Source organism: Oryctolagus cuniculus, chromosome 1, assembly GCF_964237555.1.
Source record: "Oryctolagus cuniculus chromosome 1, mOryCun1.1, whole genome shotgun sequence".
Lineage (NCBI taxonomy): Eukaryota > Metazoa > Chordata > Mammalia > Lagomorpha > Leporidae > Oryctolagus > Oryctolagus cuniculus.
The window spans coordinates 178,283,981-178,297,073 of NC_091432.1; the positions used below are offsets into that span (position 1 = coordinate 178,283,981).

The 13,093-nt window shown below is 45.6% G+C and overlaps 1 protein-coding gene across 1 annotated transcript in view; it reads left to right on the forward strand.

The window, feature by feature from the left end:
- SNAPC3 (small nuclear RNA activating complex polypeptide 3) overlaps window positions 1-13,093 on the forward strand; it is a 49,655-nt gene that overhangs the window by 29,134 nt on the left and 7,428 nt on the right. Inside the window, exons 4-6 of the mRNA XM_002708086.5 lie at window positions 2,031-2,135; window positions 3,646-3,795; window positions 10,715-10,797. Of these exons, the coding sequence (XP_002708132.3) occupies window positions 2,031-2,135; window positions 3,646-3,795; window positions 10,715-10,797 (338 nt within the window). The remainder of the gene's footprint in view (window positions 1-2,030; window positions 2,136-3,645; window positions 3,796-10,714; window positions 10,798-13,093) is intronic.

Genomic DNA, 13,093 nt, shown 5'->3' on the forward strand with positions numbered 1-13,093 from the left:
TTACAAGTCTCTGACTAGGTTCCAGAATCCTGAAACAGTTGATTACAGTTTCTCTGGCTTAATGCCTGCTTCAGCAAATGAACAACTTCTAAAGCTTCAGCTTCCTACTCTGCCATTTTGTGTGACATCATTCCCACTTTTTTTTTTTTTTTCAAGATTTATTTATTTGAAAGGTAGAGTTACAGAGAAGCAGAGAGAGAGAGAGAGAGGGAGGGAGGGAGGGAGGTCGGTCGGTCGGTCGGTCTTCTATCTGGTGGTCTACCACTCAGATGGCTGCAACAGCTGGAGCTGGGTCCATCTGAAGCCAGGACCCAGGAACTTCCTCCAGGTCTCCCACCTGGGTGCAGGGGCCCAAGCATTTGGGCCATCTTCTCCTGTTTTCCCAGGCCATAGCAGAGAGCTGGATCAGAAGAGGAGCAGCCAGGACTCAAACTGGCACCCATATGGGATGCCGACATTGCAGGTGGTGGTTTTACTTTATAGCACTGCCCCCCCACACTTATTTTTTTTATTTTTTAAGATTTATTTATTTATTTGAAAGATAGCGTTACAGAGAGACAGTGGCAGAGTGGGGTGGGGGGGGGGTGGTCTTCAATCTGCTGGCTCACTCCTCAGATGCTGCAATGGTCAGAGCTGCGCTGATCCAGAGCCAGGAGCCAGGAGCTTCTTCTGGGTCTCCCACGTGGGTGCAGGGGCCCAAGGGCTTGGGCCATCTTCTACTGCTTTCCCAGGCCATAGCAGAAAGCTGGATCAGAGGTGTTGCAGCCGAGACTTAAACCAGCACCCATATGGGATGCTGGCACTGCAGGTGGTGGGTTTACCACAGCGTAGGCCCTGCCCCCACTTATTTTTAAAACATCTTATGGGCCTGGCACAACAGGTTAAGTCATGGACTACAGTGCTGGCATCCAATATGGGTGCTAGTTTGCGTCTTGGCTGTTACACTTCCAGTCCAGCCCTCTGCTGATGTGCCTGGGAAAACAGCAGAAGATCACCAAGTCCCTGGGCCCCTGCACCCTCTAGGGAGGCCTGGAAGAAGTTCCTGGCATCAGCCTGGCACAGCCTTAGCCATTGCCACCATTTGAGGGGTAAACCAACAAATGGAAGATCTCTCTCTGTCTCTCCTTTCTCTCTGTAACTCTCCCTTTCAAATAAATAAATAAATCTTTAAAACATCTTGCATCTTCTTAACCAGTCCACATTGGTGGTCCTTATGTTTTAGTTATGAAGCTCATATAAAAATATGATAGATTAGGGGCTGGCACTGTGGCGCAGAGGGTTGAGGCCACAGCCTGCAGTGCCGGCATCCCATATGGGTGCCAGTCTGAGTCCTGGCTGCTCCACTTCAGATCCAGCTCTCTGCTGTGGCCTGGGAAAGCAGTAGAAGATGGCCCAGGTCCTTGGGCACTTGCACCCTCATGGGAGACCCGGGAGAGGCTACTGGCTCCTGGCAGACCTCTTTCTCTCTACCTCTACCTCTACCTCTCTACCTCTCTCCGTAAATCTGTCTTTCAAATAAATAAAATAAATCCTTTAAAAAAATACAATAAAGATGTGATGCTATTGTAAACAACAAGACTTTCAGTGCCAGACATATCTATATTTGCACACTAATTCTCTAGCCTGACTTTGGGTACATCCCTGAGTTTCTGAGCTTCATCTGTAAGACTGCTTTTTTAGAAATTAGATAAAGTATGTGAAAAATTGTAGTGACTGGAAATGCCAATGTTCTTCCAACATTAGCTAGTGTTTTTCTTTTAACATTGATTTCTAAGCACTTACTGCTAAACATCTTAATAGCTGCGTTATGTGCACATTCTTGGCAACAATTCTCTAAAAGACTCATGAGTATTTTCCATTTTTTTAATGGAAGCTGAAGCTCAGAGAAGTTCTTAACAATTTTCCTACAGTAGAATTAGGTGTTAAACCAAGGGCCTGACTGACCCGAGCCCTTGCTGATAACCATTTTCTACACTGCCTCTTACCTGAGTTATACTATTTGATTTCAGAGTCTCTTTTTCTTTCCTCAGGAGTCACATGCAATTGGAAAAAAGCCTGAAAATCCAGCAAATATGATTGAAGAAGGAGAACTTATCCTATCTGTGAATATCTTGTACCCTGTTATATTTCATAAGGTTCGTAGCAAAACTTTCTAGATTTCGTGGATAATATGAGTAACTTTTGATTATGGATTTAATTATTTGAGGTCTTGTATTCCTTAGGATCTAAAACAAATGCAAGCATATGATGTCTGACAGCTTATTTTTAGAGCTGACAGTGTGTGTTCTTATGTTTTTTGTCTTGATAAGAAATAGTGGAAATAAGGTCAAATTTCAAACCATCTCTTGGTCAGTAGGTTTACAGTTGTATTGGAATATAGACCTGATTTCTGCCCTAGAAGCAACTAAAAGTATATAAATCTATAGTGATTCTAATCCTACAATTTCTTGTGGATTTTTTGGAGAATAGGTAGGGGTATAAGAATGTGGTGAATTGTTCACCAATTCATAATACTTAGGAAGTTACCAATCTAACTAAAGGCAGCTCTTCTTTGATGAAAATGCATAAAATTAAGAAGTGAGGAATATCCAGTAATTTCTAATAAACAGAAGTATATCCTAGCCTAGAGTTTATATATATCCTTGATTCTCTGAATAATAAAAAGAAATATATCCTAGCCCAGAGTATACATATATTCTTGATTCTCTGAGTAGGTGTGTATTAAACACTGATGAGATTTAGTTGAAATGTTAGTATATATAAATTGCACTTATGAATAAATAGGCTCTTATGAAGCTTCTGGGATGTACTTAGTACTAATTACCTCGTTTAAGAAAGCCAAAAAGGGAACCTTTGTTTATAACCTGAACATAGGTTTTAGATTGCTTGACTTGAATGAAGTAACTTCCAGGAAATTTTAAGACATTGGTGCTATAAGAAACTACATTCCAAAGCTATTGTCAGGTTGGTAGCGTCATGATTATAAACTTAAGCTTAAAATAAAAAGGTTCTGTTGACAATTATCCCAGTTGTACCCATGGAGTTTTAATTTATGGAAGTGAGTGAGTAATGACAAAGAGGCCAATGCCATTGAAAGATTTTTATTCCTTACATTTGGTAAGAGGAGGCGCTGTGCCACACTATACCATGCAGGGCCACTATGTGTAGCATCAGTCTTGGACAGGAGGCAGAAAGGAGAGAGGGGAAGGCATGAACTACCACCTTTACTGGGGGTTCCCTCGGCAAGGCAAGGCAGTAGAGCAGGGTAAACTATTTGGGATTGACTAGTTGGAATAATTCCAGCAGGATTTGGTGCCTCAGGGGTGTTCCCTGTTGTCTGATACCTGGCCTTTGATTTAGGTTGATTTGGTACCAGAGGAAATACTGGTTTTGCAACTGAGAGTAAACCAAAGAGATGGTTTTGTAGTTTGGGCTCTGGATTGCAGGAGAGTTGTCAACAATTTTGACTATTTCTTTGGCCCTTTGACTAATGGTTATAAAATAAATACAGAATCTAAGAGAATATAGTTAGAACACCCAAGTTATGGGAACAACTTAAATTAAGAAAACTAATAAACTTATGTTAGATCTGGTTGTTACAGGATTCATGGTTGGGTAGCCATTTCTTTGCTGTTTGACTTTCAGCACAAAGAACACAAACCTTACCAGACGATGCTGGTGTTGGGCACTCAAAAGCTCACGGAACTGAGGGATTCAATTTGCTGTGTCAGTGACCTCCAGATTGGTGGAGAATTCAGCAACTCTCCTGACCAGGCCCCTGAACACATCAGCAAAGTAAGGTGATTCCCTACTCATGGCCCTGCCCCATCAAACAAAAGGAAATGATAGCAGTAAGCTAAGGCCATAGTGACTACTCTGGTAGGCTCAGAAATATCCCAGTAAATGGTCTTCTTCCATGTGGTTCTGTCTTTCCTTCCCTTTATCTTCAGAACTTTTTCACAGAGGAGGCTAGACTTTTGTTATATAAATATTCTTAAGAGTTTACTTTCCTAGTTGGTGTTTCTCAGTGTGGTGCTCTCAAAGGGCAGAGAAGCCCCATGTACCCATTGTATAAGGATAAAAGCGAAATGGTAGACTGTTCACGAAGTTCACAGAAGGGATTGCTACCTAATAGAGCAGAAGGGCGTTGATTCTTCTGTTTTTCAGTGAAGAACAAGGTTGAACTAATTCTGTTTGCTGATGCAATTCTGGGAGGAATCCGCCATTTACCACCCTAGTTGAGGAGAGTGGAAAGACAAAGTAACAGTGTACTCTGAGGTTACATTAGGTTAATAACAGAAGTAATTTCTTAAAATTGTCTTTCCATATATGTTGATGATTCCTGCCCCCTCCCTACCATCTTGGAACTTGGTTAGCTAAACTAGCTAAAGTATTGACAATATAGAGAAACTGGTTAGTGATTAGTTTCTATGGAAAATGAAAATTAACTGTTATTCACATCACTCATATCTTCTATAATACCCATTTATATACTGAGATAAGGGAACGTTATTAATGGATAACTTAAGATTTACATGGAAAATGTTATCATTTTAGAGTTTACCTTGTAATTAATAATTATGTCAAAACACATTGTTGCTTAAATTGCGTAAGACAGAATTCTTTAGAAATATTTTATAATGAACAAAATTTTATATATACTAAACTTGTTTTTTTCTTTTCTTTTTTGACAGGCAGAGTGGATAGTGAGAGAGAGACAGAGAGAAAGGTCTTCCCTTTGCCATTGGTTCACTCTCCAATGGCCGCCACGGCTGGTGCGCTGCGGCCGGCGCACCGTGCTGATCCGAAGGCAGGAGCCAGGTGCTTCTCCTGGTCTCCCATGGGGTGCAGGGCCCAAGCACTTGGGCCATCCTCCACTGCCTTCCCGGGCCACAGCAGAGAGCTGGCCTGGAAGAGGAGCAACCGGGACAGAATCCGGTGCCCCGACCGGGACTAGAACCCGGTGTGCCAGCGCCGCTAGGTGGAGGATTAGCCTATTGAGCCGCAGCGCCGGCCATAAACTTGGTTTTTTCTAAAACAATACAATAGTTATCCTTTATAACTTTTTTTTAATAGATTTTATTTATTTGGAAGGTAAAGTTACAGACAGTGAGAGGGAGAGACAGAGGGAAAAGTCTTCCATCCACTGGTTCACTTCCCAAATGGCCCAATGGCTGGAGCTGAGCCAATCCAAAGCCAGGAGCCTGGTGCAGGGGCCCAAGCACTTGTGTCATGTTCCACTGCTTTCCCAGGTCACAGCAGAGAGCCAGATTAGAAGAGAAGCAGCCAGGAATAGAACCAGCACCCATATGGAATTCCGGCACCTCAAGCAAAGGATTAACCTACTCTGCCACAGTGCCAGCCCCACCTTTTTTTCTAAAATCCTTGTTTACCTCTTCTAAAGGTTTAGAAGTATATTAAGGGGCTGGCATTGTGGCATAGCAGGTAAAGCCACTGCCTGTGATACTGGCATCCCATCTGGGCGCTGGTTGACTTCTTGGCTGCTCCACTTCCAGTCCAGCTTTCTGCTGATGGCCTGGGAGAAGCAGTGGAGGATGGCCCAGGTCTTTGGGCCCTTGCTACCCATGGGGGAGACACAGATGAGGCTCCTTTCTTCAGTCTGGCCCAGCCCTGGTTGTTTAGCCTTTTTGGGGAGTGAATCAGCAGATGGAAGATCTCTCTGTCAGTTCCTCTCTCTCTATAACTTTGACTTTCAAATAAATGAACAATTTTTTTAAAAAAGAAAAAAAGTATTTTAGGGGCCAGCACTGTGGCATAGTAGACTAAGCTTCTGCCTCTGGGGCTGGCATCCCATATGACTGCTGGTTTATGGCCCGGCTGCTCCTCTTCCAATCCAGCTCTCTGCTGTGGCCTGGGAAAGCAGTGGAAGACGGCCCAAGTGCATGGGTCCCTGCACGCATGTGGGAGACCTGGAAGAAGCTCCTGGCTTCAGGATTTTGATTAGTCCAGTTCTGGCCATTGTGGCCATTTGGGAGTGAACTAGTGGATGGAAGACTTCTCTCTCTCTATCTCTCTGTAATTCTGCCTCTCAAATAAATAAATGAAATTTTAAAAAATTAAACGGCAGATTTGATGTTGTAGGAGACAGGCATGACATTCTATCTTTTTGTCTCCACAATTATCTGTGAGGAAGGTCAGAGCTTTTCTCAGGTTTTACCTGAGGAAGTAGAGGGTCAGTGAGATATATAGTGACTGGTCCAAGGAGTAACAGCACAGCTCAACTTGCGAGAGTACTGATGCCAATGCAAGGTGAGCTATAAAAGAGAAAATGAAGATAAGTAAGAAAGAAAAATAGAAGCCTCAAATAAGTCAAGAAATTCTAATGTTAGAGTAAAATTATTTTAATATTTTCAGATATCTTTAAGATGTTATGTAACGTGTATTATCTTATATATGTAAGATTATATTTATCTAATACATATCATATATATCTAGATATTTTAGGATTTTAAAATATTTTAATATATTATTGGATATTGTCTATAGGTAAAAATTGCTTTTTTTTTTCTTTTTAAATTTAGTTGAGAGGGAAAGACAGAATAGTCTTCCATCTGCTGGTTCACTCCCCAAATGGCTGCCATGGCCAGAGCTGGGCTGATCTGAAGTCAGGAGCCAGGAGCTTCTTCTGGGTCTCCCATGTGGGTGCAGGGCCTAAGGACTTGGGCCATCCTCCACTGCTTTCCCAGGCCATAGCAGAGAGCTGGATTGAAATAGGAGCAGCTGGAACAGGAGCTGGCACTGCAGGCGAAGGCTTAGCCTACTGTGCCACAGCACTGACCCCCATAGATTGCTTTTGATTCTCACTACAATCTTGTCAGATTCAGATATGGTTATTCCCATTTTACAGGTGAGGAGACAGAAGTCTACAGAAAGATTGTTATATACCCAGGGTCCCGGTGCTCTTAAGCAAAAGGTTAAGGAAAAGAACTCAGGTCTCTGACCCTCATCCAGGGTTTTATTTTTCAGCATACGATGAAGGATGAGTCTAAATAGAGCTGTCCTCAGCTGTAGTTGCACATTGTTTCTGGAGAGTTTTGGGAAAATGCCTGGGCCTGGGCCACATCCTCAAAGACTGTCATTTAATGAGTCCGAGTCAAGACTTGGTCTTTGGTGGTTTTGAGATTTTGTTATGTAGTCAGGAATAAGATCTATCCCTCTGACAGCAAGTCTGATAGAATGAAAGTGAAGAGTTTACTGTGCTCTGACCATGGTGCCTAGGGCAAGAGTGCTAGAGTAAAAATAGAAATTCACGTTGTTTGTCCATGAGTTACTGTGTTTGCCACAGTGGTTAAGATGCCACTTGGAATGCCTACATCCTGTATCAGAATGCTTGGGTTTGAGTACCAGCTCTGCTCCCAATTCAGCTCCTGCCGATGCGTACCCTGGGATGCAGCAGGTAATGGCTCAAACATTTGGGTCCCTGCCACCCATGTTGGAGACTCAAATTGAGTTCCTGGCTCCTGGCTTTGGTGTCAGCCCAGCGCTGGCCCTCGCAGGCTTTTGGGAATGAACCAGCAGTTAAGAGCTAGTTCACTCTCTCTCACTCTCATCCTCCCTTTACCTCTCAAGTAAATTTTATAAGAAAAAATAAAATATAAAGAGATATCCACTGATTTATTCCCCATTGGCCACAATGACTGGAGCTGGGCCAGACTGAAGCCAAGAGCAGAGAACTACATCTGTGTCTACCACATGGATGGCAGGGGCCCAAGTACTTAGTCCGTTTTCTGCTGCCTTCCCAAGTGCATTAGCTGGATTGGAAGTGGAACAATGGAGAGACCCTAACCAGAGCTCCGATATGAGATGTCAGCATGGCAAATAGTGTCTAAATCTGTTGTGTCACAGCGCCAGCCCCGGGTTTACTTAATTTCTAATTGGGTTCCTTTCTTGAATCTCAGGAGAATATACAAAATTAAAGCAACCCTAATTATTGAAACAGCAATAGGATAAAAATTGAAAATAGCAACAAGGATCACATCATATGCCTTGATCCCTGAACAGTACTTGGCATGTAGTAGGTTTCCTTTACATTTTAAACATGGAGCAGGCCTTTCACCCAGTGGTTAATGTCCTCTCCCATTCGCCGGAGGAACAACACTGGACCCTGCACTGTTCTCTTTGCCCAGCCCTTCCCGGGTTTGCTGCCGTTCCCTCACTCGCGGAGGAACGACGCTGTCCCGGGTTAGCTGCGCCGCGCCCCCCCCCCCCCCACTTCCGCAGAGGAGCGGCACACTGCCGGCCGGCTCTCTCGGGCTGCTCAGATGTTCCTGGTGCATATTGTCTCCCTCTTTTACAGTCCTCTTCCACCAATCCATGCTCTGCTGCCCACATGCCGAGCATGCTGCTCTCCTCCAGTCAGGAGCAGGATCAGCTCCTGCAGCTTATCAGTCAAACTGGTGAGGCAGCTGCGTAGAAGTTGTTTGCTGTCTCTCAGCGCCATATTGTGGGAGATTGGATGCACAGAATTAGTCTTAGTTCCAGTAATTTAGTCTAGTCTCAGTTGCTCCCCACAGTTCCCCCTTTCTTTTTATTCTTTGGCGTTGATACGCGCCTGTCTTCGGTGCCCCGCGGCACACACTCTGCTCTGCTCTGCTCGAGTTGCCCACAGGTGCTTACAGTCCTAACAATCAGGCAAACCGAATCCGGGTCCTCTCATCGCCATGTTGTGGGGAGGTTTTTAGGTGCTGATGCGTGCCTGTGTTCGGTGCCCTGCGACGCATACTCTGCTCTGCTCTGCTAGAGCTGCCCACAGGTGCTTACCGCCTTACTAATCAGGCAGACTGAATCCGAGCCCTCTCATTGCCGTGTTGTGGGGAGACTTATTGGTGTTGATAACGTGCCTGTCTTCGGTGACCTGCGGCGCATACTCTGCTAGCCGCCCGCAGGTGCTTATCACCTTACTAATCAGGCAGACCGAATCTGAGCCCTCTCATTGCTGTGTTGTGGGGAGGCCTTTTTTTATTTTTCTCTATTTCTCTCTATCTCCGGGCATTCTTATTCCTCTCATTTTACTTCTATCTCCGGGCATTCTTATTTCTCTTATCCCCCCGGGTTCCCGGCGTCCGCCCCGCAGTGGCTTCCGGCGCCCCGCCCCGCGGCGGCCTCCCGGCTCTGCGGGGCTTCAGCCCGCGCTTCTCTTATCTGCGCGGCTTCCCGGCTCCTCACGCGCTCAGCGGTCTACACACCTTTCGCGCTCGCCCCCACGGCCTCCGCGCTAGCCCTGCGCTCTTATCTACTCGTGCCCCGCGTGCTCTCTCTGCGCTCGGCGGCTTCCGCGAATCACGGCCTAGCTCACGTTTCCGCTACCGGTTTAGTTTTCAGTCTAAGTTCCCCGGGCTAACCTGACGAATTCCAACCTAGCTTACGTCTCTGCTTCTGGTTTGGCTTCCCGTCCTTTGCTCCCTGGGCTAATCTGATGAATGCCAACCTAGCTTATGTCTCCACTTCCGGTTTAGTTTTTCGCCTTTTGCTCCCCGGGCTAACTTGATGAACCCCAACCTAGCTTACGTCTCCGCTTCGGCCTACCCCCGCGGCTTCACTTTCCCTAGCTTATGTTTTTCTCTCCCTGGTACTTTTCCTAGCTTTCTTCCAGCAATATTTCTCTCTCATTTCTCCTAGCTTCTCCCCACAGCCCGTATCCGAGTCTAAGTTTCTTCTAGCTTTCACTTTCGCTTTCAATCTTAGATTTCTCCTAGCTTCTCCCTGCAGTCCGTATCCGAGTCTATGCCTAGGCTTTCGCTAGCTTCTCCCGGCACTTTTTCTGTCCGGCTTTTCCCTAGGCTCTCCCTAGTCTCTCCGATATTTTCCTGCTTCTTCCCTCCTAGGTTTCATATTCGAGTCACGGCACCATTATGTCGCTCCCCCATTCGCGGAGGAACGACACTGGACCCTGCACTGTTCTCTTTGCCCGGGCCTTCCTGGGTTTGCTGCCATTCCCCCATTTGCGGAGGAACGACGCCATCCCGGGTTAGCTGCCGGCCCCCCGCCTCCGCGGAGGGGCAGCACCCCTGCCACTTTCCCCGCTTCCACGGAGGAGCGGCACACCGCCGGCCGGCTCTCTCGGGCTGCTCAGATGTTCCTCAGATGTTCCTGGTGCATGTTGTCTCTCTCCTCCTTTATAGTCCTCTTCCACCAATCCATGCTCTGCTACCCACACGCCAAGCACGCTGCTCTCCTCCAATCAGCTCCTGCCGCTGCGTAGAAGTTGTTTGCTGTCTCTCAGCACCATATTGTGGGAGATCGGATGCATAGAATTAGTCTTAGTTCCAGTAATTTAGTCTAGTCTCAGTTGCTCCCCATAGTTAAGGTACTAGTGTCCCACATCACAGTGCCCAGGTCCAGTTCCCAGCTCTAGCTCTTGACTTCAGCTTCCTGACCATGCAGACCAGGAGAGGCAGCAATGATGGCTTGATTAATCAGGTTCTCGCCATCCACGTAGGGTACCTGGATTACAAAAATCCTGGCTCCTGCCCCTTGCCCCAGCCTCACCCTGAGCATCTGGAGAGTAAACAGTGGATGGGAACTCTCACCATCAATCTATCTCTAATAAATAAAAAATAATTTTTAAACAGAATTTATGACCTGAGAATGTTGTGAAGTTCCATAAGATGATTGCAATAGATACATGATTTTTATGATATATAAACTTTGTGTTAATGCCAATTGTTATCTTGGTATGTCTGTTCTCTTATAGGACCTGTACAAATCAGCCTTCTTTTACTTTGAAGGCACATTTTACAATGATAAAAGATACCCAGAATGCAGAGATTTGAGCAGGTATGGTTTCCAAAAGTCTTCTCAAAATACTTTCTTATTTGTAGTTCTGAAAGTAGTGATACCTCCACAAATCTCATCATTGGTCTCTTAAGGATCTTTGCCAAAGAGTTAAATTTTATTTTTGATAGATGGGAGAGTTCCTGTACTTTAGTTCACTCCACAGAACTGCAACAGCCAGGACTGGACCAGGTCTCCCATATGGGTGTCAGGAACCTGGAAAAGCAGCAGAGGATAGCCCAAGTCCTTGGCCCCTGCACCCATGTGGGAAGACCTAGGCTCCTGGGTTTGGCCTGGCCCAACCCCAACTGTTGCAGTCATTTGGGGAGTGAATGAGCAGATAGATGATCTCTCCCTGTCTTTCTACAACTCTTCTTTTCAAATAAAAAATTAAACCTTTTTTCTTTTTAAAGATGGTAAATAGAAATTATTAAGTATTTGCCATTGTTAAGTAGCTTCCCTCTTTTTAAATGTGAATGTAGAAAAATAGTGAATATTTAAATCCAGTTTAAATAAATCAAATATCTCCTTTAAAATGATGTTCTGAAAATAGCATTTTTTTTTTGTCTTTTTTTGTTTGTTTGTTTTGTTTTTTTATTTTTTGACAGGCAGAGTGGACAGTGAGAGAGAGAGACAGAGAGAAAGGTCTTCCTTTGCTGCTGGTTCACTCTCCAATGGCCGTTGCAGCTGGCGCGCTGCGGCCGGCGCACTGCACTGATCCAATGGCAGGAGCCAGGTGCTTATCCTGGTCTCCCAAGGGGTGCAGGGCCCAAGCACTTGGGCCATCCTCCACTGCACTCCCTGGCCACAGCAGAGAGCTGGCCTGGAAGAGGGGCAACCGGGACAGAATCCGGTGCCCCAACCGGGACTAGAACCCGGTGTGCCGGCGCCGCAAAGCGGAGGATTAGCTTAGTGAGCTGCAGCGCCGGCCCTGAAAATAGCATTTATGAATCGCATATTTAAATAAGTTTTCTGAAGGGCAGAATATCCCTTGACTATCCTTTATTTTAGTCATAACTTAGACTATAAACATCACAACCCAGCTTTGGTTCCCATATTTTATTCACTTATTTCATCACTTAGAAAAAATTAATGTCAAATTCTTGGAAGAAAGCTTCAATTTATTTTAAAAGCTGTATTCAAATAAAGATAAGATCTGAATATAAATCATTTGTGCTTATTTTCATTTATGGCTGTTCATTGAGTTTTTACATATCATGGAATTGTATCAGTCTTGAATGAATTTCTTGTGATCTTCATGTGGCTGCATTTATTTGAGAGAAGAGAGGCAGAAGGGGAGGGAGAGAACATGAGCAGGCAAAAGAGAGCGAGCCTCCTCTCCACCCCATCTGCTGATTCACTCCCCAAATGCCATTGACAGCTGGGGGCCAGGTATAGGCCAGAGCTGGAACCTAGGAAATTAGTTCAGGTCTCCCATGTGAGTGACAGAAACCCGACCATTGAGTCATTCCCACTGCCTCCCAGAGTCTGCATCAGCAGGAAGCTAGAGCCAGGTATCCAACTTTGCCTGCTGTCTGATACAGGCTGCAGGCGTATTAACTGCTAGGCTAGACACACCCACTCCACAGCTCCATTTAAAGCATCATCTTTAATGAGTGTTAGTAATACATTGGCAAACCTTGATGAATCCAAAATTCCATAACAGTTTACATCTGTGACATGACTCTTACACTCTATATGTTGTTCTACATTTTCTTCTTTTTCGGTGGATTAAAAAACAGGTCTGGGCAGATGGTATTCAGTCTCACAACTCTGCTCATAAGATTAGCAGCCATTGCTGTTGAGCATATGAGTCCGGTTATGCTGAGCTTTGAAGCATAAACACGCTGTTGTGCATTAGGCACCTATCCTGCTAAGGATGGCACATTGAAGTGCCGGTATTATGGCTTAGCTGATTGGGCCACCCTTGTGACATCGGCATCCCACATCAGAGTGCTGGTTCAGTCCCAGCTGCTCTCCAGGTCCAGCTTCCTGCTGATGCACCTGGGAAGACAGCAGAGGATGCTACAGTGCTTGGGCCCCTGCCACTGATGTGGGAAACCAGGATGGAGTTTATGGCCTGGCCCGGATCTGGATGTTGTACCCATTTGGGAAGTGAACCAGAAGATTGAAGATCTCCCCCTCTCCCTCTCTCCCTCTCTCCCTCTCTCCCTCTCTCCCCTCCCCCTCTCTCCCTCTCTCCCTCTCTCCCTCTCTCCCTCTCTCTCCTCCCCCTCTCTCCCTCTCTCCCTCTCTCCCTCTCTCCCTCTCTCCCTCTCTCTCCCTCTCTCCTCCCCCT